The sequence below is a fragment of the Phoenix dactylifera genome, unplaced genomic scaffold (assembly GCF_009389715.1).
Source record: "Phoenix dactylifera cultivar Barhee BC4 unplaced genomic scaffold, palm_55x_up_171113_PBpolish2nd_filt_p 001048F, whole genome shotgun sequence".
Lineage (NCBI taxonomy): Eukaryota > Viridiplantae > Streptophyta > Magnoliopsida > Arecales > Arecaceae > Phoenix > Phoenix dactylifera.
This window is the reverse complement of record NW_024068399.1, coordinates 68,724-92,563: the sequence shown is the minus strand read 5'-3', so window position 1 is coordinate 92,563 and position 23,840 is coordinate 68,724. Positions and strand designations below refer to the sequence as shown.

At 40.6% G+C, this 23,840-nt stretch overlaps 2 protein-coding genes across 3 annotated transcripts; both read left to right on the top strand.

Moving 5' to 3' along the window:
• Positions 1-4,818: 4,818 nt before the first annotated feature.
• LOC108510729 (polyadenylate-binding protein 8) lies at positions 4,819-6,546 on the top strand (the record flags this gene model as incomplete). Its single annotated transcript, XM_017840507.3, is given in 2 exon segments — positions 4,819-6,407; positions 6,410-6,546. Coding segments are annotated over 2 exon segments (228 nt in total), but the record flags the coding sequence as incomplete, so codon positions are not given.
• Positions 6,547-7,761: 1,215 nt separating this feature from the next.
• On the top strand, positions 7,762-22,571 carry LOC103696729 (protein root UVB sensitive 5). Of its 2 annotated transcripts, none has more exons than XM_008778436.4 (15): positions 7,762-8,717; positions 8,842-8,892; positions 9,274-9,422; positions 10,420-10,499; positions 11,082-11,140; positions 11,928-11,974; positions 12,051-12,129; positions 12,210-12,282; positions 13,395-13,484; positions 19,885-19,944; positions 20,051-20,164; positions 20,618-20,678; positions 20,759-20,877; positions 21,583-21,678; positions 21,770-22,571. In XM_008778436.4, exons 1-15 carry the CDS (start codon positions 8,464-8,466, stop codon positions 22,013-22,015), a joined length of 1,578 nt encoding a protein of 525 aa, XP_008776658.2. In that variant the 5' UTR covers positions 7,762-8,463; the 3' UTR covers positions 22,016-22,571. The 2 variants fall into 2 exon arrangements, with proteins under 2 accessions (XP_008776658.2, XP_008776657.2); XM_008778435.4 differs by having other exon boundaries at positions 10,420-10,520.
• The last annotated feature ends 1,269 nt before the right edge of the window (positions 22,572-23,840 follow it).

Below are 23,840 nucleotides of genomic sequence, written 5' to 3'. Positions count from 1 at the left end.
CGGAAAGAGTGGCCTCCTCGTGCTCAATGGGTTCCGCGACTCCCACCTGAGACGACGGTCCAGCTACCACTCCCGCCGGTTCTCCGGTCACCGCCGCCAGCAATTCCGCCGCTACCGACGCCGCTCGGGCCAGCCCCTGCCGCAAAGGTATGCTCTCCCCCTGCCGTCGGCTCCCTCCTTCCTCCGCCTGCCTCATCGTAACTATGTCCGCCGCCACAAGGGGTGGCGGCGAACTCTTGCTCCGCCGACGGCCACCTCCGGCCGAGCGGAACCCATCTCCCCGAGGGGGAAGATCCCGTCTCGGTGCAGCATTCGGGCCGGTCACAGGAGGCGTCCCGGCTGCCGGATTCGGCCCACGCGTTGGCAGCGCCCGGTGGGCCTTAGGCGGACTCCGGGCCCTTTTGAGCGGACTTGAGCCCGGCCCAGCCTTTCCCAGGTCCACCTGGCCCAACGAGGGCGGCCGAGTCCCCCCACCGAGTCCCCTCGCCGAGTCACTGCTGGGTTCACCCAGCTCACCTGGTTGACTCAGGCCTCCGTCCATCTCCACGGACGAGCCGCCTTGAGCTAGCTTCTCCGGCGACTGCCGTCTGGCCACCTTGGTTGGCTTTTGCCAACCTTCCAAATCCTGCGGTGAAACGGGCAGCCGCGGCCCCCCATCTCCCTCACACGGACTCACCGCAGACGTCGCCGGAGCCGAGCCCACACTGGTGCTAGCCCCTGTCTGCATCGTCTTCCCTTTCCCCCTTTCGGAGCTCCGATGCCCTCGTTCCAGCTCATAGAAAGCCAAGGGCCGTAGATCAGAGGATCTCCCGCTTCCCTTGACGTCTTCCCAGTGTCTGGACATCGAGCATTGCTACCAGTTCCAGCCTCCATTCCACCCGTCGCCGGGGAAGAGAACTCACAGGCCGCCTCCTCATGACCGATTCGGCCGCACCTGTAACAGTAGGCAGGTAAGTTCTCGTACACAAACTCCTGCCATATCTTCCTCTCTAATCCCTCCTTAGCTCCCTTCATGAATATTCCCGGCTTTAGAGGAGCTCTTATGTCAAGCTCCACTTTAACCCGTGCAAACCCCCTCTTCCTCCCTTGATCGGTGGCTGCGTCCAAGGCCAAAGGTCTCCCCGCCGTCGCTGCAATCTGGATCAAAGTCTCCTTAGCCCAGAAATCCAACGGCAACCGTGGGAGACGGAGCCAAGCTACCACCCGTCCAGGACCACCGGAGCCGATGATGAAGTTTGGCTTCCACCGTTCCATCGTGAGAAGCTGTCCAGCCACTAAACATGGCCCCCTCACCAGCATGGCCTCCCGAACCTCCTCACAGGCGAAGCGGACCGCCAGGACGTCGTCGGCCATTGTGACACCCTCGATATTATAGTCCAGGTTCCCCATCCTTCTCAGCTCACGCCCGACCCACTCCGCCGGAACCTTCCGCCCCACACTCTGCATAAAAACAGAGGTACTCCTCCACTCCTTCCTTGTCTTCTCTAACCTCTCCTTCGGGATCTCCAGAACTTCCGTGAAGCAGGACTTCAGAGCTCCCAGCTCCCCCTCCGAAATCTGGTGGCGTGTCCATCGACCTTGGTTCGCCGGGCCCCTAGCCACCGCCGCCCATGATACGCCCTTCGAGTCGGCCCCCAGGGGCTGGTGCCCCAACCCCCCGGGCCTCCCCGTCTCCCTCCCGTTAGCCCTACTGTCGACCATCAGAACCACCCAACACCCGTTTGAGGAAAACCCCCCAAGACCGCACGACTATTAACGCGGCTCTCTCTCACTCCTGTTACCTACTTTTCCCTTCCCTACTTCAGACTGACTAGGGCCTCAACGCTTTCATAGCATTTGACACCCGAAAAGGAATTTACGTGAAAAAAGGTTCAGCTCAAAAATTGTATTGACGAGGAAGGAGAAAAACTGAACACGAAAGACAGAAAAGAAACAATATTAATGTAGTTGGTGACAATTTTGCATGGGAAAATAATAGGCGAAGAGGAAGTTCCAAGGAATCATAAATGTTAATCCCCAATAATTTTTAAATATTTTTTCAGAGGTAGTCTACCTTATTTTTTTAATTTTATAAATCCAGATTATTATTATTATTGTCATTATTATTGTTGTTGTTATTGTTATTGTTATTATTATTATTAATATTGGATTTGTTTTATAGCTTTTGGTGCTTTTGCCCCCAACCTTATGAATATGTTGATATGCATTGCATGTGTTAAAATCATATGATTGATTAGAACTGTGATTGATTAGAGCTGTGATTGCTCGTGCTAAACTTAGTCGGCCTTACTAAATTTCACTTTGATTAATTTATGATGGATTGCACCAAATTTAGTCGGCCTTAGTAAACTTTGTCAGCCTCCTAGTCTATATAAAGGTTACTCCTCTACATTGCAATAGATAAGTAGAAATACAATTCTCTTTTTTAATTTTTCCATTTCAACATGGTATCAGAGCAAGAGACCTCGAATTGGATGATGCCGAAACCTAGAAGCTAGAAGCTAGAAATCTTTAAAATAGAAACAGAAGCTAGAAACCGCAGCCAAGGCAAAAGATGATGCCAAAACCTGAGCATCCGCTTCCGGTACTCCTGAGATGAGGGAGTTACGCTCCCTGAGCACCTGCTTTCAGTGCTCCTATTGAGGAAGTTAAGCTTTCTGAGCACCCGCTTCTAACGCTCCTGTTGAGGAAATTAAGCTCCCTGAGCACCTGCTTCCAGTGCTCCTATTCCTCCATGTCGGTGACCCTCTCGTTTCAAACCTCCAGAGCGGCGTGTCAAACCGTACTGTCAAAAGCTTGGTGGGTAAATTTGGCAGGCGTGATTTCGTTCCAAATCCCAGCAGCGGCGCGTCAAACCGTACCGTCAGAAGCTTGATGGATAAATTTGGCAGGCGCGATCTTATTCCAAACCCCAGCATCGGCGTGTCAAACTGTATCGTTAGAAATTTGACGGATAAATTTGGCAAGCACGATCTCGTTCCAAACCTCAGCTGCGGCGCATCAAACTGTACCGTCAGAAGATTGGCAAGTAAATTTGGCAGGCGCGATCTCGTTCCAAACTCCAGCAGCGGTGCGTCAAACCGTACCGTCAGAAATTGAACATGTAAATTTGGCAGGCAGGATCTCGCTCTCGATCATGGAGGCATACAACTGCATGGCATTGTCCCAATCCTCAATCTCCGATTTTATTTGCTGCCCCTGGCTCCTTCGTCATTCAGTTCGATGTTTCTTACTATTCTTTTATGGTGCTTTCGTCTACGAACATCGTTGAGCTTCAGTTGTCTTCTCTCTAAGATCTATTTTTGTTGCGAACATCTTCACCAAAGCTCATCCTCATGGCATCTTGCAATCTTTTGTTTTCAAACTCAAGTTGGTGTCACTTTACCACCTTGAGTTTGAGGGGGGAATGTTAAAAATCATATGATTAATTTGAACTGTGATTGATTGTGCCAAACTTAGTTGGCCTTACCAAGCTTCACTTTGATTGATTTGTGATTGATTGTACCAAACTTAGTCGGCCTCCTAGTCTATATAAAGATTGCTTCTGTACATTACAATAGATAGGCAAAAATACAATTCTCTTCTCTAATTCTTCTATTTCAACAACATGCTAATATAAAATTCATATGTATATTAAAATTCACATTCATGTAAAATTTATATTAATGCAAAAAAAATATGCACTCATCTTCATATATTTAAGCATAATTTGAGAGTGTCTCGGCTAGGATTGAAGGGGAAAAAAAGGTCTGAACATTTTAATGATGGATCAATTTTAGAAAGCACTTTCGATTTGCTGAGTTAATAAAAAAAATGGGCAGTTCTTGTAAATTTTCTTTTTAAGCAGAGGAAAATTCATCATGCATGAAGCAAGCTATGTAAAAATCTTCAGTCTGATTAGAATTCAAAACTTGACAAAAAAATTGTGTAGTCATCGTCTGCATGCCTAGCATTACTTTATTCATCTCCGCAATCTAGAAAGTATGATGAGCATGGCTATAGTATCAGATCATAAATTCAAGGATCCAGTTCTAATTCAGATCATATATGCAAGACAGCTTTTTCAACCATTCACACCTTCTAACATCCATAATGAATGAGGGCTCCTATACTAGTGCCATCTATTGAGAGAAGTTCAAAGTTGCATATCAACGAAAAAGGAGCAAATGCTCTGTTTATTCAATTAGGGAAAACGAGATGAATTTCTATTCGTTAGCCAGTAGGAGCCTACGGCAAGAAGCGGAGATAGAAATTGTAGCTCATCAAAAAAGGATGGACTACTTCTCAGGGATGGAGCGAGTTAGGAGCCTGTAGGTTTGATGGTTAGCGTTGTCCCTCAAAGGCCATCACCCTTCAATTTCGGTTGGCTGGACTAATAGGTCTTTTGAGAATGGTTACGCAAACCGGGGTAGTGGGTCACTTCATGTTCTAGATGGATGTGGCGCAAGCCTTTAAGAGGGCGTTGGGTAACCCCAACAGGATCACCACGATGATCTAAGATCCCCGGTGATCCGAATGCCAGGGTGATTTGATCTTCGGTGATCTAAGATCAATGTGTTTGGTAGGCCATGGTCCAGTGATTAAAAATCCCCGGATATCCATGAATAACTTGTTTGGTATGGTATGGAGATCCAAGATCACTGACCACATAATACCATAAATACCCTTGATATATCTTAGATGGATTTTTTATATATTTTTAATTCTCATGAATTAAAAATGTAAGTCAATATACTAATTCCTATAATAGCTCCATAATTTCGTCACATATTCTACTTTGACCGCTTTATTTTTCACATGAAGGTTGTTGCTCGCTCTGTTACTAGAACAAAGCCATATCGCTTTGAGATAAGACTTGGCACTTGAATGAAATTCATGATAGGTACATCCATGTCTCCCTCAATATTATTCTACTTTCCTGCAGACTTCATCAGATGTAGATTGGCGCCACAGAAGCAAGTTTTTCTCTAAAGAGAAGATGGGAAACAATTAATTCCCAATTCAATTGAAGTGGTTCATGGAACTTATTAAGAGAATGGTTTCAAGTACTTGATCCCAGATATCAACTAGAAATTATAGAAATTCTCACCATTTTGATTTCTTTTGTGCTTTCTTTATTGATTTAAAAAAATGTGGATCTTGAATTTGCAAACCTGATCATTCTTAAGTGTATGAATCAGGGTCGGTGGCACCATTCCGAATCGGACAGTCTGTACTTATGGCTCACCGATATGGTTCCGGCAACGAAAACGAAACCTGTTGCCGGAGCCGGAGGAGAAAGAAAGAGAGCGAGCGGGGGACGAAGGGAGAGGGCGGGGGCCATTGGAGGGCAGGCGGAGGCCGCGGGAAGCAAGACCGCGGCTGGTCTCTGCCGGCGTTCGCCACCCTTCACCAGCCTCCTTCCCTCTCCCCATTCTCTCTCTCTTTTTCTCTCTCCCACAGTCTGCATGCTGTCTTCATCAAGATAGGCCTGACATTGCCCACACGTGCAACCAGAGAACCGATACGGTGCCCGGTACCGGTTTCGCCGACCTTAGTATGAATGTTGGATACAAGTGGGTGCTAATGGAGGAGGGAAAGAAAACAAAGCATGAGAGGATGATAGTAGAAGCTTTGACAGGAGATGTGGTAGTCATTTAGCCGAAAAAATCTGATGGAAGAATAGGTGCAAATAATGGTTGAAGCTAGTTGAAGTTTCAAGTGGCATATTTACTTTTTCAGAAAAAGAGATCCTTTTGGGATTCAACTAGAAATTTTTGAAGAATATTGCTGAAATTTACAATATTGGGATATCTTGGAGGTTTCCAATTTGGAACCCAACCTTTCCAAGCAACATAAGCTGAGATCTCAGTCATCTCAGTCTCAGCTCAGTTTTGGCCATGCACCGAGATGGCTGAGATTAACAATTTTAAAAACCTTGATTTTGGGAGAGGTGATCACAAGTGTGCTACAATTATGCAGTACATATAGTTTTTCTCTCCTTTGTCGATTATTTAGGAGCGTAGTGAGACATGCAAGTGCAGTTCCGAAAACTGAAGATGAGACATGCAAGTTCCCTTTTGAAGAGTGGAATATTTGAAACTAATTGATAATCCAAGTGTGTTTATTGGGATAGAGCATGGAAGAAATAATATTAGTTAAAGATGAATATGAGAGAGGTGGTCAAATAGATTGAACATGTTTTTTTTAATATTGACAATAATATGCTGTCAGAATATTTTCTTTGAAGTTCATCTTGCATGCGGCCTCACTAGATTGTTTATGCCCAATATCCTTTAGCGAAGTGATTGACCGATTAATTGTTCTGCCTCTTTAGATGCTTGGCGAAGGTCTGTATCCCCTTGTGGAGCAACTGGAACATGATTATGCAGCCAAAGTGACAGGGATGCTTCTGGAGATGGACCAGACTGAGTCCTGCATTTGTTGGAGTCTCCTCAGGCTCTGAAAGCAAAAGTTGCTGAAGCCTTGGAGGTACTGAGGAATGTTGCTCAGCGGCAGCAGCAGCCCAATGCACCTACTGATCAGTTGGCTGCAGAGGAAGAAGAGAGAGAATCTCAAGAATTAAATCAAGGAGAGGAGAGAGAATCTTAGTCCGGATTCAATCAGAGGTCTGGGTTCGGTCCCTCATAGAGGCATTAATCAATGTATCTAGTCCACGAGTCAAGTAGAGAGAGAAAGTCCCATAAAGGGAGCAAATTCTGTAGAGAGAGAAGATCCTGTAGTGAGAGAAACACAATCTAAAGCTTATTGAACTTTTCGGTTTGATCTACTTAGTTGGATCCAATCAAAGGTTTGGCCTATTTAGTCCAGTTTGACGAAAATCGGAAAAGAGATATTTGACCTAGGTCGATCTGAATGAATGGGCCCACGACGGATGAACAGGCCCATAATGGGTGAACGGGCCCACAATAGGTGAATGAATACGACCCAACTCGGCCGAAATAGATAAACAGCCCAACAAGGCCCAAAGGGGTAAATGACCCGACACGGTCCAAATGAGTAAACGGCCAAACATGGCTGAACGGGGCCTAAATTGGGCCCACAATAGAAGAGCCCAAGATGATTGAACTGAATCCAAGTTGGGCCCACAATAGAAGGGCCCAATAGAGCCCAAAGTGGTTGAAGTGGGTCCATATGTGAATAGGGCCCATATTAATGCTCATGGCCCATTACGGCCCACTATGGGTAACAGGGTTGTTCTTCATCCCGCTAAGAAAACAGGGAGGAAGGAGGAAAGAGGGGAGAGAGGAAAGAGGAAGGGAGCTCCGGCGGTGGCCGGACCTGGGTGGCGACTGGCCGTCGACCTCCTGCCACCCGAGCGCAGAGGCGGCCGGCAGCCGCTGCGGGGGCCGGCGGGGAGGAAGACCGAGAACAATCTCGGTTGGGTTCGAAATAAAGATTCTAAGAATAAAAGAACAAGGAGAAGGAGAGCTCGTCGGCGAGTCTACGGAGGGAACGGATCTCGGCCAAGGGTGGTTCAGTCCGGCGGTCAAGCGGCGGATCTCACGGCGGCGGCGGCGGAACTCGGAGGAAGAAGCCGAATCAGGTGCTCCGGCTCAAACCCAAGAAAGGACAACGTATAGACATAGAAAAAGAAGAAGAGGAAAGCAAGCGACGCTCACCTCAGTCCGACGACATTCCGGCGGCGTTTCCGGCGAGAAATCCAGGAGGAAGAAGCTCGGAGAAGAAGGCTTCAATCTTGGCGATTCTCGGCGGCTTGGGTGGAGGAAATCAGAGGAGGGGGAGGGGAGATTTATAGGCGCGATCCTAGAGTTCGAATCGAACTCGGATCGCCCCATGGGAGTCCTCGATCCCGCCGGATTCGGGGGAGGAAGAAGACTCCCAGTCGGGGTCTTCTTCCCCGTCTCCCCCACGGCCAAGCATGGGTCGACCATGGCCCTGGCCTATTCGGGCCGGCCCACGAGCCTAACAGTTTTTTTTCTTTTTTTGGGATATTACACTATATCCTAAATCCTAAATCCTAAATCTTAATCCCCAAATCTGATAAACTCTAAATTCTGAATTCTAACTCCTAAACCTTAAACTCCTGAACCTCTAAATTCTAATTTCTAAATTCTAAATTTTAAAAACTCTAATTCTAAATTTTAAATCTTAAATTTTAAATTCTAAATTCTAAATTCTAAATAATAAATTTTAAAATCTTAAATTCTCAGCTCTAAAACTCTAAATCCTAAATTCTAAATCCTAAATTCTAAACTTTAATAGTTTAAAATTTTATGTTTTAGATTATAAATTCTAAACTCTAAAATACTAAACTTCTAAATTCTAATCCCTAAATCCTCAACCTCGAATCTCTGAATCTCTAAATCTCAGCTCCTAAACACTAAATCCTAGCCACAGCCGCATCCGGCTCCCATCTTTTCGTCCGTCACACGATTGGAGGGGAGTCCAACTCTTTCCCACCTTGCCGAAGGGCTGGATCAGGCGAGGGGGCATGCGAATATGCCGCTTCTGCGTTGCTGTTTCCCGTATAAATACAGTAGCCGCTGCTGCTCCTTCCCAACATCTCCCCCTCCATCTCCGTCTCCATATCCATCCACTGTCTCGTTCGCTCCTCTCCCTCTGCAACATCTTCGCAGCCGCCGTCCACACCGGCCTCTGCGTCCACTCTTCTCTCTCGAATCAGAAGTCCCCGACGACGATGATAATGACATTGGTCGAAGCAACCGAGGCCATGGGATCCCACCGCGACCCAGGTGAGCCTCCACCTGTTCTCTGCTACATGATTTCTAATTCAAATCCTAGCTCCTTTGTTTTTGCTTAAAATGGCGTGGCAAAAGGAAAATCTTTTGTTGTTTCTCTTTACTCCCATTGTTGCAGAGAGCCGCGCCAAGTACTTGTGGAGAGACGCCGAGACGGCACGGCTAAGAGGTGGGTACCTGAAGACGGTATTTGCTGGACTTGCCAGTGGATATGAGGGAGAGCGGAGTACATGCTATGGACCGGAAATTCAACAAGGAAGGAGGGAAAGAAAAGGGACACAGAGAGAATAGAAACTACGAGGGGGAATAACAAACCCCTTAGCAATTGCGGAAAACACATCTAAGGATCCATAGCAGACTCTCTCTCTCTCTCTCTCTCTCTCTCTCTCTCTCTCTCCATCTCTATCTTACCCCCATCCCCCTCCTCCCCTCCCTTCCTCCCTCCTTCCCCACACACACGCACGCACGCACGCACTAGTATGGTTCTGTAATCACATTATTATGTATTTGAGGTTCTTTTTTTTCTTTGTTTTGCTTCTGCATTTGACAGATACGTGTTAGATGTTAACTCAGAACTACAAACTTACTGGAAGGGGCGCCAATCGTTGATGAATATAATGATAGAAGAAGAACGCTTCTCCGACTTATCTTGGATTCCCGACATCTTCAAGAATTTTATATTACCTGCAGGGTTTCCAGGTAAATATAGGAACACTCTCTTTTATCAAATTTCCTTCTCGGATATGAATCTTTTGCTGACATCTGTTGGAATTCATGTTCTTAATTAATTCGCCTCTATGGAGATATATAAGATGGTTTAGCATGCTAGTTGGCCTACTTGAATGGGTTAGTAGAGCATGAAACTCATACTTTGATATGCAACCATTTGTATGGCGAAGTGCATCATTAAATTGATCTTCACGAGAGGGATAGGAACCCGCTTCCCCCACCCTTACATGGCAAACATGAAATCAGAATCAGCACTCATAAAATTTAGTAAACTTTACACTTCAATTTGAATTTTGGACTTTTAGATTTTAATGATATCATCTCCTCAACACATTACCTACTTCGAGGATTTCACCATGAACTGTTTTTGGCTATCTCCTGATAAAAGTTGATATAGTATATAAATGCCATTCCTATATGCTGAAAGCAACATGCCATGATCGGGAAATGTCTGTTTGGCCACTGATTTGTTGTGGAATGTAATGGACCTCCTGCAATGCCACTGCCTGACAAAGTGATGCGAATACAAGAAAATCATGAAAAGCAATTGCTCTTCAATATTATATTTTGTGGCTGAAATGGAGTCATAATTGCTTTTGAAAAAAATCAAGCATCCAGTTGTGATTAATTGATAGTGCTTACATGATTAACATGGTATTTTTTACTTGATGATTTTGATGATTTTCTCACCGTATCCTCTGCTAATTATCAATTTGCATGTATACTTGTAAGAAAATATCTCAAGAGGAGTATCTGTGTTAAGGTATCCCATCTGAGTAATCCTCCAAGATTAGTCTCAGAAGATTATCTGGAGTACATGCTATTGTAGTTCCCTACAAATGATACATACGTTTTTTGATGTTTTTGTCATTGTATCCTATGCTGTCATCAGTTTGCATATATACTTCTAAAAAATATCTCTAGAGGAACTTCAGTGTTAATGTATCCCATTTGAAAAACCTGCCAGGATCAGTCTCAGAGGATTATCTGGATTACATGCTTTTGCAGTTCCCTACAAATGTAACAGGATGGGTCTGTCACACATTGGTAACGTCTAGTCTTTTGAAGGTATCTCATCATTATGAGTTGTTCATTTGCTCCGGAATTATTTTTCCTCTATTGAAATGCAAAGCCTCAAATGGAGAAGTCAATTAATCTTAGTGAGTTTTCAAGTATATTTCAGCATTCAAGCAGTGTCCGAGTATGGGTGTAAATCATTTTAATGACATGTCATGCCATCTTAAGTAGTCATGGTGGTGAATTTGTCACCAAAAAGAGTTATCAGAGATTCTAGAAGCATGGATAGTTTTAAGTTGGATGAGGAAGTTCCATCATGAACTGTGGATTGGCTAAAGAGTATATAAAGTGTTCCTAATAGTTATGCGGGCTCATGTAGTTAAATATGTATAGAGGCTGTATTTATGATGTTTCAGTGGCTCCATTATTATCCATGCTTTGTTTAAAATTGCATAACCTCTATTCCAATTTTGCTAGCCAAAATGTGTTGCTTGATCTAATTTTAAGATGATACTCAATGTTTGAAAGAGAGATAATCAATTTGTTTATTGCCCCCAAGATCATATTCATAAAATAATTCAAACTGACTGCTATATATGAAGATTGCATCAGGCTGTTGGTGTAGGCTCTTCTGCAGGAACTAGTGCTGCTGCTGCTGCTGCTGCTATAAAGTAATGTTCCTAGTTCTGTCTTAAAATTAATTTGTTGGTAGACTGTTTAAGTTTGTATTCTCAGTTCCTTTGCTACATGTTGCATAGTCTGTACATCTAAGTAACTCCAGGTTATGTCATTGTCCCAATCACTGATTCTAAATATCATTTCGTATTTCTCTATTTTAGTTGTGTTTGTTAGATTGTGTTGGTCTACTTGTTGCTATTTGTTGAATCGCATCTATCATTATGTCAATCTATTGTATTGTGCTCTTGGAGTGTTATGCTGTTTCTTTTAGGGTTTCTTTGGCCCTGCTTTAAAAAAAGTGCTTTTGTGACTTTTAAAGCAAAAAAGCATTTCTTTAAAAAAATGTGTTTGGTAACATTATCTGAAAAGTGCTTCTGCAAGAAGAAAAAAGAGCTTTTTTGGAGATATTAGAAAATCTAGCTTCTAGCTTTTCCTTCTATAAAACAGAAGCAACACTAAAAATGCCCTTAATTTTTTTTTCCAGAATCTAAATATGATTTAATCATGATGGATCAAGATTTTGTTTTCTGGAAAAATGAGGCCTGCAGTAGTATATGGAAAAGATGCTTGGTACTCTGTTTTAATCTAATTGAATAATTGGTATAACATTGGGTCCCTTGATTATTATTACTAAGTCAGTTTCCCATTAAAAAGCTGGTAGTGTTTGATGATCTTTGGTTGGAGACATCTATATTATAGCTAGAAGTTAATAATTATGTAAAGATTCAAGTTTTAACAAATTCAATGAGCACTAATGTATTTATTTTGGCCTTTTGCCAGATGGGTGTCAAAGGATGGCCTGGGAGCTATTGGACGTCTATTTGTTGGTAAAGGAAATCATTAAGAATCATTAGAGAAAAGTATAAAATCATTTGCTCTAGCTAAGAAATATGTGTCTATTAGGTGGGCGTTTTGGGAGTCTTTTTGATGATGACCCAAAGCAATGGCGGATGTATGCAGATATCATTGGAAGCGCTGGAAGGTTTCTCAAAGCACCTTGTCCACAAATTGACATAATTTTCATTAAATTAATGTGACTGCAATGATTAATCCACCATGCAGCATCTTTGAGCTCAGCACACAACTTTATCCAGCATATTTCCTCCCACTTGCATCCTTAGGGAATCTTGCAAAGGTATTTAAAGATGAGGGAACTTTTCTGAGAGTAAATTCGCTGTCAATTTCGTGGACTTCCCTAACTTCTTATTGCCTAATTTAGGAAACTATTTACAACATGATTTACTGCTTGACCACTGATATCTTTTGGGATCTAACAACTCCAAATGCTGTAACCTGTTAAAAGTAATATTATTGTAATAGCGAAAGAGGAGTTTTCTGTGATTTTTAGGCTGATAAAGCCAGTACATGTACAGTATTAATAAGCTTGATATGCACTATAGACCCATTCCCTGTTAGCTTAAACTTTTTCAGCCAAGTGGTTAGTCAACATGGTACTAGAGCTCCATTTGCTGGAGATCATGAGATCAAATGCCCCCCAAGTTAGTTATTTATTTAATTCACCAAGTTGTCATCTTGAGTTGTTCCAATTATTATCTTGATTTGCTTACCCCCCGCATGCACAGACGGGGCCACATGGGGCAAGGATGTTCAGCCTGATATACATCGTTGAACTATTCTCTATTGGCTTAAGCTTTTGAGGTTAAGTGGTTAGCTGACAAGTTTCAAGGACACACCAAAGAACCACTAAATGAACTTAATGTAGCTGTATGTATTGTATATTGCACTCTACAAAGTTGTTTGGTATCTGTGAGTTTTTTCAAAACAGATTACTATAAAATTCTGTTTTTTTTGTGAAATAGTTTTTATAAATTGGGGGGGGGGGTGTTATATTTTCATAGAACTCATTTTTCAGGTCTTATGACATGCTGATTCTACTAAACAAGTTTTGTAAAAGCAACTAAATGAGCATTTTGGTAAAAATCATTTATTTTATGTTTTGTAGAAACCTATTTTTAGTAAAACCTGAGAGCCATACAACCCCCAGATTCTTTAGGCATTATGAAAATAGTGCGAGTTTATTAAGTAGAAGACATTAATAATTAAACATTTCTCTCCATCAGAGGAAGTGTTGTTACTGGTTTGATGTATCAATCATTTTGTTGACAATATTTGATGCTCTGCTTACAGATCATGCATTTTGAATATAGTAAAAACTTGAGCTTGACTTACCTAAAGTTCATATTTTTGATGCAATAGTTTTCTAAAGACACTTGGTTTTTTAAGCAGGCTATAGCAAGAGGGCTCAAAGACCCTTCATTTCGTGTTATCCAAAATCATTTTGCCATGTCTGCAAACCTTGGAGAGGTTGCCGCAAAGGTAATCAAAGTAAATGAACACAATTATGCATATAAAATAGTTTGATATGTTTGTTAGATATCAAACCAACAAGTGTTCTATTTAATTGGCTTGACTTTATGAATCCTCATGAAATAATAGAGAAATATTTGAACATGACTGGTTTTAGTAATGTCTTTTTTCTCATTTCTTATTGCATCAAATTTCTCTATAAGACAAGCTTAGAATGGACAGTAACTTCTGTTATGGATTATAGGAGCTGTTCTCATGTAACAGGGACAAATTTGGCAGAGATAAAAGACTTTTCTTCTCTTAAATAACTTAATGTGCTGAGATGCCAAAATTTTCAGTCTGTGGGTTTCTGTCATGGACTTTTAAGTTAGAAATTGATCTCATTCTGTTTTCGTCTTGATTTTAATCTGAGATTCGTTTACGCATTCATGCATCTCGTTAATGTTTTTAATTATCTAGAGCCATATATGATTTGAGAATAAATTTGAGGATAAATGTGGTGGAACAAAGAAATGCTAAGAGATGACTATACTGGAGCATATGTAGGAATTGCATCAATTAGTGGTAAGAATGGAGAAAAGTTAGATGTTATACATGTGATGCAGAGATACAAGGGTGAGCTGAACGAGAAAAAGTAAGATGATGTACATCGAAATAACGAAACAAAGAGATCTTAACAGTAAGTGAGGCTTGGTTTCTGGCTTAGTATTGGGAAGAGGAGTAGATAAAAGGGTTTAAATATCAGTATCAAGCCTCATACTGGTTTTGATACAGTGGTTGTATGGTTGGGACAGGTCAAGGTAGTCAATATCAACAAAAAAATGCAAACCAGCATGCAACCAATATGGTTGGCATCTGCCAATACACATGTGAAACCCCATGGATTGGGCCTGGTCCACTTGACCGACCCAGCCCAAAGGCCAATGGGAGGAAGACTCCAGCTGGAGTCTTCTTCTCCCCTTCCAATCGTGGTTAGGACTCCTCCTCGATCGCGATGGGATCGGAAGTCCATCGCGATCCAGAGACCTCCGAATAAGGCCAGGAGATCTATTTATAGAGCTCCTCCTCTAAGTTCATCCGAAATTGAGCCACCAAATCCCACCTCTTCTTTCGATTCGGGTCTCCATCTTCCTTGATTCGTCACCGAAGAGGGAGCTGCTAGAACCCCGCGGGGACTAAGTTAAGCATTCCTCGTCCTCTTCTCTTCCTCTCTTAGTCTTTCGGCCGTGAACTACCTTGGCTTTGAGCCGGCAAATCGCCGAGATTTGACCCAAAACAGAGGAGCCTGTTCGACCCATGTTCTCTCGCCACCGGCCTTGTTCGCCGCTGCCGGCCGCCGGGGTTAGCCGAGCCTACCTCGCCGTCTCCTGCCACCATTGGGGTTGGCCATCGCGGCCTCCCTTGAGTTTGGTGAGAAGGGGGAATGGATCCCCTTTTTTTGGATAAGAAGAAGAGCAGGTCTCTCTCTTCTTTCTTTCTCCTCTCTCCTCCCTGCTCTCTCTTTCTCTTTTCTCTCTCTTATTAGATTTTCTCTCTCCTACTCTCTTTTCTCTCTCTTGACTCATGCCAAATATGATCTAGATTGATCTATGCCATTGATGACCAAACCCAGACCCCTGGTTGAGTCGAACTAAGATTCTCTCTCTTCCCCATCTTTTCTCTCTCTAGATTCTCTCTGTTAAACTCTCTCTATACTCTCTAGGATGGAAGATCTAGTAAAGACTCTTCATAGTAATTTTGAATTGATCTTGGTGAAAGATCCTGATCTGGAGTCGTTGGATGGCGTGTCAACCCCACGTTAGTCCTTGCCAATACTATTAGATTTGATCACCTCCAATCTCTGTTGAACCATCTGTGTCCTAATCCGAGCATGATTTGATAAAATCATCTTGATCGAACCGATCCGGATGTCAGACATTCCTGCTTAGTCATCCCTATGAGGATGTTGGAATTTAGGATTTCTATTTTTAAAATAATTATGATGAAATTCTGATGAAAAGTATAATTTTGGAATATTAGGCTCTGAGAAGGATTTTCGAAATTAATTAGATTTATTAGTTGGATTGCATTTGCAAGGTAAGTAATGATTTCCCTTTTCTAATTTCTTCATTTATATAATATTTTTTTATATCAAATAAATTGTTAATGAATTTTTATGTGATTTATGAATTTTACGAGATGATTTGAATGCAAAATAGATATGTAAATTAGAGTAATATTTTTCGGACTATTGTTATATTTACTGTTCTTACATCATATAGGCATATTTAATTGGATTATGATATATTTATTATTTTACAAAAAGAACTTTGATGTGCATCAGATTTGGAACTCTCGGCCTGACTATATTCTAGACCCTGCCAATTGGGGGTTATGCATTGGTAATTCTGATCAACTTCGCACGGTATAAGTGCAGTATTCTGGCCCACTCCGTAGGGTATAAGTGTGGTATTTCGGCCTACTCTGCAGGATATAAGTGTGGTTCTATTTTTGGCCTAGCCACAGGGTATAAGTGTGGTTGTAGTTAAAAGCTGTTGAGTTGAATGTGATTTGTTTCAGATCAGATTTATGATTATGTATACGGATATTTAAAAGATACAGATTTCAATGGATTTGTATTTTGAAACGGAATTGATTATATCTTTATGCTGATTCATCGTAATTTGTATTTATATTTTATGTTATTAAATGAATTGTCTAGTTAAGGTATTCATTACTTACTGGATTGTCTAGCTGATTATACGATTTCTTACTATTTTTATAGATCCAAAGAATTAGCTCGATCCGGAGTTTTACAATAGGGAAGAGTGATTAGAAGAACTGTGGCATAAGTTATCTTAGATTAGAATTTATTTAAATTGATGTATTATCTTAAACTAATGTTGGAATTGTAAGATATTGTATGTTAAGTTAGTTACAGAAATAAAGATTGCATATTATTAATTAAATTATTTTCGCCGCCTGATTTTGATTTCATGATGAGATACCTTGCATGCTTGTGGGAGAGTTCCCTATAAGTATGCGGCAGTTGCCGCGACCCTCGGCTCGTGATCTCGGGTCGGGGCGTGACAATTTTTATAGTACCAGAGCATAAGTGGATAAAATCTAAGACAAAGAATCTTACATAATATGAGTGTAGGTAGGTAGACACTAGGAATATTGGGATGTACATCTATGTCAATTGCATTGTAAGCTATTTTTAAGATTTTCTATTAAGCCTTGTGATTATGAATGAAAAGGTTACTATGGAATTATGATGAAATTTATTTGAGGTTTGATACATGATGGAAGGTTGGGCAATCTATAAATCAAGTTATAATTAGTTAGATTTGGATCAAAATTAAGTGCAAGAGGATTGACCATGGAATATTATCATGTATTGTGATTATTTGTTATTTAAGTGAACTTGAAAACTCAAAAATTGATATGGAGGTATTGGATCTTATTCTTCTGATAAGAACTAAAGTTAAAGTTGTATTGATAAGTAGAAATATCGAAAACTTGAGGATGATATTAGAACTATGTATCTCTAAGCTTTTGAAAGTGCAAGAAAGAAAAATTTTGTGGACGAATTTTTTTTTAGCAGGGAGAATGTGGAACCCCATGGATTGGGCCTAGTCCACTTGACCGGCCAAGCCCAAAGGCCGATGGGAGGAAGACTCCAGCTGGAGTCTTTTCCCCTTTCGATCGCGGTGAGGACTCCTCCCCGATCGCGATGAGATCGGAAGTCCATCGCGATCCAGAGACCTCCAAATAAGGCTGAGAGAAATCTATTTATAGAGCTCCTCCTCTAAGTTCATCCGAGGTCGAGCCACCAAATCCCACCTCTTCTTTCGATTCGGGTCTCCGTCTTCCTTGATTCGTCGTCAGAGAGGGAGCTGCTAGAACCCCGCAGGGACTAAGGTAAGCATTCCTCGTCCTCTTCTCTTCCTCTCTTGGTCTTTCGGCTGTGAACTACTTTGGCTTTGAGCCAGCAAATCGTCGGGATTTGACCCAAAACAGAGGAGCCTGTTCGGCCCATGTTCTTTTGCTGCCGGCTTTGTTCGCCGCCGAGGTTAGCCAAGCCTACCTCGCCGTCTCCTATCACCATTAGGGCTGGCCACCGCAGCCTCTCTTGAGTTCGGTCGAGAAGGAAGGGGGGACAGATCTCCTGTTTTGGAGAAGAAGAGCGGGTCTTTCTCTTCTTTCTTTCTCCTCTCTCCTCCCTGCTCTCTTTCTTTTTTCTCTCTTGTTGGATTTTTCTCTCCAGCTCTCTTTTTTCTCTCTACCATACTTTCTGTTTCTTGACTCATGCCAAATACAATCTAGATTGATCTATGCCATTAACGACCAAACCCAGACCCCTAGTTAAATCAGACTAAGATTCTCTCTCTTCCCCATCTTTTCTCTCTCTAGATTCTCTCTACTGAACTTTCTCTCTCTACTCTCTCTAGGATAGTTAGATCCAGTAAGGACTCTTCATAGTAATTTTGAATTGACCTTGGTGAAAGATCCTGATCTGAAATCATTAGGCGGCGTGTCAGCCCCCACGCTGGTCCTTGCCAACACTGTTAGATTTGATTACTCTTGATCTCTGTTGAACCATCTGTGCCCTAATCCGAGCATGATTCGATGAAATCATCTTGATCGGACTGACTCAGATGTCGAGCACTCCTGCTTAGTCAGCCTTATAAGGATGTTGGAATTTAGGATTTCTATTTTTAAAATAATTATAATAAAATTCTGATGAAAAGTATAATTTTGGAATATTAGGCTCTAAGAAGAATTTTCAAGATTAATTAGATTTATTAATTGGATTGCATTTGCAAGGTAAGCAATGATATGCCTTTTTTAGATTCTTCATTTATATAATATTATTTTTATATCGAATAAATTGTTAATGGATTTATATGTGATTTATGAATTTTATGATATGATGATTTGAATGAAAAATAGATATATAAATTGGAGTAATATTTTTCGGATTATTGTTATATTTACTGTTCTTACATCATATAGGCATATTTGATTGGATTATGATATATTTATTATTTTACAAAAAGAACCTTGATGTGCATCAGATTTGGAACTCTCGGCCTGATTATGTTCTAGACCCTGCCAATTGGGGGTTATGCATTGGTAATTCTTGCCAACTCCATAGGGTATAAGTGTGGTACTCTGGCCCACTCTGCAGGCTATAAGTGCAGTATTCCGGCCCACTCCGCAGGATATAAGTGCAATATTCCGGCCTACTCCATAGGGTATAAGTGTGATTCTATTTTTGGCCTAGTCACAGGGTATAAGTGTGGCCGTAGTTAAAGGCTGTTAAGTTGAATATGATTTGTTTCAAATCAGATTTATGATTATGTATACGGATATTTGAAAGTTACAGAATTCGATGGATTTTTGTTTTGAAACAGAATTGATTGTCTTTATGTTGATTCATCGTAATTTGTATTTATATTTTATGTTATTATATGAATTGTCTAGTTAAGGTATTCATTACTTATTAGGCTGTCTAGCTCATTATACGATTTCTTACTGTTTACAGATCCATAGAATTAGCTCAATCCGGAGTTTTACAATATGAGAGAGTGACTAGGGGAACTGTGGCACAAGTTTATCTTAAATTAGAATTTATTTAAATTGATGTATTACCTTAGACTAATGTTGGAATTGTGAGACATTGTAAGTTAAGTTAGTTAATAAAATAAAGATTGTATATTATTAATTAAATTATTTCTATTGCTTGATTTTGATATCATGATGATGCCTTGCATGCTCGTGGGAGAGTTTCCTACGAGTGTGCAGCGATTGCTACAATCTCCGGCTCGCGATCTTGGGTCGGGGGCGTGACAACACAACCAGTCTAGACCGAAATATTGGCAAGGACTGGTTCAAGAGAGTACTTGTGCCTCGAACACATGCCGGTACTGCTTTTCTGTTAGAGCGATATGATGCCGGTGGTACCATACCAACCAGCGGTATTTAAATCCTTGGGTTGGTCTATGAAAACCTAGTTGGAGACATAAAGCATGGTTTCAAATGGTTCTATTAATTGAAGACATAACTTCAATGCTTCTGTTAATTGAAGATATAGCTTCAATGCTTCTGTTAATTGAAGATATAGCTTCAATGCTTCTGTTAATTGAAGATATAGCTTCAATGCTTCTATTAATTGAAGATATAACTTCAATAACCATGAATGGTAAAGGATAATTCATAACATGGCCAAGGTAGTTGGGGTATGTTTGTTAGCTATTGTTAATAATTGCTTGGAATTTATAAAAAAAAAAAAAACTTTCTGACCATGATTGCTAGGATTTATATTCAATTATCTATGTTAGTTTTATATCTTATCTGATCTACTTATGATGTTTTCACTTTTTAGCTCCTTTCCAGAACCTTTTATGGATTTCAAATGTTGCAGGAGGAAGTTTGGGAGGTAGCAGCTCAGCTCCTAGGACTTTCTCTTGGCGTATTAGTCATGGTATTTGTGTAATTAAAGTTGCTTTTTCTATGTCTGTCATTTTGCTTTGCTGAATTAGAACATTATTTCTTAATTGAATATATTTTCCTGTAATTGAATAATGCAGGATACAACGGGAGTACAATCATCATATTCCATGCTGGCTTTTGTATGGTTGAGTGTGCGCCTTCTGCACCTTTGGTTACGTTACCAGTCACTGTCAGTTCTCAAGTTTCACACGGTAAGGGTGTCTCTTCAAATCTTTTAATTTAAGCTTACTTGAAATCAAGCTTTTAAGCATTGATATCAAGCTCCATACCCATGCCTTATCAGTAAGTTACAGTGCACCCGCATGCTGAGACATTGTACCCACTACCAGAGTCAGCGCAGCACACATACCATGTTTCAATGCATGGATTTGTCGAGCCCTTGTACCATACCGAGTTGATACAGTATGCCTCCTATCGTGTAGTATGGTTCCTGTGGCAGCTTGTATTTGTCAATGAAGTTGCACCTTTAATCATGAGAGAGAGAGAGAGGGGGGGGGGGGGGGGGATTATATAGCAAAATATACATTAACAACATTTAAAATTTGTAATTTATACTGATTTTATGAGTCTTACCGTTGAAGTTATTTGTTACATGTGCTTAACAATATGCATTATAACTAGTTTATCTTCGATTTTTTTGTCAGATAAACCTTAAGCGTGCTCGGATTCTTGTGAAATCACATGTTGTACTCCATACAGTTCCTGGTGCAGATTTTACTGCCTTGTGATTTTGTGGTCATTTTTATAGCCTTTGAGCACACGTAAAGTTATTTTTGTTGATATAGGGTATGCTGATTGCAACAAGGAAGAGAACATTTTATCTTGGGAAAGATTTTTGCTGCCCCGAGTCATTTTTGGTGTATCATTGGAGAGAATGATTGGTAGGGAGGGCTCCAGCCACATGGTATGATTCTTTTGAGTGTGATATTATTTTCTGATCTGAATCCTACAGCACAAAGGTGATGTCTAGTGGCATCAAAAAATTTTCCTTTTCCCCTGGTGTTACCCTTTACGTGATATAGGTTGGTTTTCATTTTGCCCTCCATTCTTCTTTTTAAGATATCTGAAACTTGTATATTAAAGTGAAGATAGAGAACCATCCAGGAGAGGTAAAACATTCTCAGTCAAAACATGGGCACTCATAGTTGCCTATTAAATATATCAAAAATGCTTCCATACATTAATCGGAGAGGCAAACTGGATCTCATGGATCTCTACCTGACATCTAGAATTTAAGAGAAAAACCACTAGTTACTCATGATTTTCTTATTTTTTCATGTAAACTTTCTTTTTTCCTGGCAGACGTTCCCAGCGTTGCCATTCATCTTCATGTTCCTGAGAACCTCTAGCTCGTTTCTCAACTATTTTTTCCAAAATTTTCAGTTCAACTCATCCAAGAATCAATGAAATGGTAATCATGAAAATGAGATTAGAAGTAAGAACTATGATAGGCCCTAATAGTTAAAGTGAGTTAAACCCACAAGAAGCGACTGGATATTGCAAACTGATACCCTGAATAACCCAGATAGTTATGTTCAGTAGCAAACTTATTAGCTGCTCCCTTAGTTTTCAATTTGAAAGATCACTCTTAATAAACTGTTTGGAACAGGTGAAGGCACTTCTGAGGTTGTACATGAAGGAAAAATACATTCTCTTTGTGAACCAATGTGGATCAAGAGGGCTTGAGTTTTTAATTACATTCAAGGTTGCTTGCTGATGCCAATTGTTGTAATCATGGATTAATGTTTTAAATGAGGTGAGCACCTCTTAACTGGGTTGATTCTATTGTGGTTTAGGTGGGAGCTACCGGTCTCTCAGTTTTGAAAAGCCTGTGGCAAGTCTATTGGCTTCATGGAAGACAAGAAAGATTGCCAGATCATGTGTTCTCTTGGCTTGAGGAGAGCCTTCTGAACTTGGAAGCTGGATTTGCCGACTTTCTTAAACAATTGGAAGAAGCTGGATGGGATAAGCACCAGATCAGCCTTAAAGTGCCTAACGGATTTCTTTTTGAGGAAATTGGATCCGTTACCTGTGACAAGTAAATTCTCTTGTGGCTGCTTCCTAATGCCCTTCATTTGAATTCAACCACCGCATGTTTATCAATTGCGACAGTATGTTCGCTGGATGATGAGTCCACGGTGTTGGCCCATATGATGACATCGGGAACTCTTTGGTCTGGACAACACTTTGCTGCCATCCTGCAGCCTGTGGGCTGCATAATGGGCCTTGCCTCCTCTATGCATGAAGTCATTCTTGGATTGCTTTGGATGTAACAATGACTTCCTCAAATCCATTACTCTTGTGGGCTCCAGCCATGGGCTGCTATGCGCCTATGCCCTTAGACAAAATAGAAGATTGGACATTTAAATAGAAGAATCATCAGTCACGACTTTCTCTTTATGAGGAGGGGGAGGTTGACGAGTCCGGTTTTTGAGAGAGAGAGAGAGAGTACATGAACTTATAGCTTGATGTGAGCCTTTTTTCGAATTTTCTTAACAATTATTGATTTTCTATACAAATCGATGATCTTTTCATGTTGGTGAAACAAAATTATCTAGTTTTTTAATATAAGGAAACACTGAAAATCATTCTACAGAAGCATTACTGAAAACGAGCAGGAAACTTGTTGAAAATACATTATTGTGTTAGAAACTAAGCGAATTATTACAGTAAATTAGTTTAAGTTTAGTTCCTCCTGATTTATGCAATTTGTGACATGGTTTCAACTATTTCTGATTCTTTTTTTTTTTTGAGTGAACTAACTAATAGGTTGTTATTCTAATCGGTTGTTATTCTTTTTGAGTGAACTAACTAATAGGTTGTTTTCCGTGGTCTACATGCTTGACATTATCTTGATGCTCGCTTCTTGCTTCCTATTACATTTTGCCTTATCTATTCCTCGGACAACCAGGATGATAAATTTTTGATGAGGCAATTATGGTTGATGAAGGTCACTGTACTGATTCTATAGCTTCAATTCGTGCAATAAGAAGCAAATCAATTGATCTTTTCAGTGCAAGGATGTCTGTGTTGGAATGTTGTTTTACATGCATGTGGACATACATACCTACATATCTTTTCAGTGAAAGGATGTCTATAATGGAATGTGGTTTTTACACACATACACCTATGTATGCATGTATGCATGCATGCATGCATGCAGATACACATGTATGACTTGTATCAATCTAAGTTGGGCCTCATGCTTCCAGCTCCCATTTGTATTTAAACCATCGACATGATTAATGTGGCTTCCAACTCCCGTTCTTATTCAAACCATTGGCATGATTAATGTTTCAAGATAGCAACATTATTAGATGTGACTATCTTCAGATTAGTGCGCATGTACCTTGATTTTATCCATTAAATATTATAATCTATTTTTTTTTGGTTGAATATATTACAAGGTTAAATTGCGATGGACCATGCAAGAAAAACAATGACCTTTAGGGGGCGTTTGGTATGGGGTGATCGTCTCAGAATCAAAGATAATGTGGGTAGAGGTGATGAGATCACCGTGTTTGGTTGCACCACGGTGATTCTATGTGGCGGTGATCCTAAATCAACTCCATTCCTCAAATCACCGTCCAATCCGATGATGGAATATGTGTCCTTGAGGTCAGAAATCCAAGATCACTCCAGGACAATGATTCTAGGTTAAAGTTAAAAACAAAAATATGCCTCAATTTAGCAGAAAAATTGATATATCAATATACTATTAATATATTATGTCGATGTTATATATATATATATATATATATATATATATATATATAATATTATGTTGATATTATATATTATATTAATGATATATTATATTATAATATATTACTAATCATATTATTATCATATTATTATTGAAGGAAA

Coding starts and splice junctions, on each gene's coding strand:
- LOC103696729 (XM_008778435.4), top strand. CDS start 8,464: ATGCCGCTTCTGCGTTGCTGTTTCCCGTATAAATACAGTAGCCGCTGC. Junction 11,141..11,927: donor GCTGCTGCTGCTGCTATAAA/GTAATGTTCCTA, acceptor GCCTTTTGCCAG/ATGGGTGTCAAAGGATGGCC. Junction 20,679..20,758: donor TGTACTCCATACAGTTCCTG/GTGCAGATTTTA, acceptor TTGTTGATATAG/GGTATGCTGATTGCAACAAG.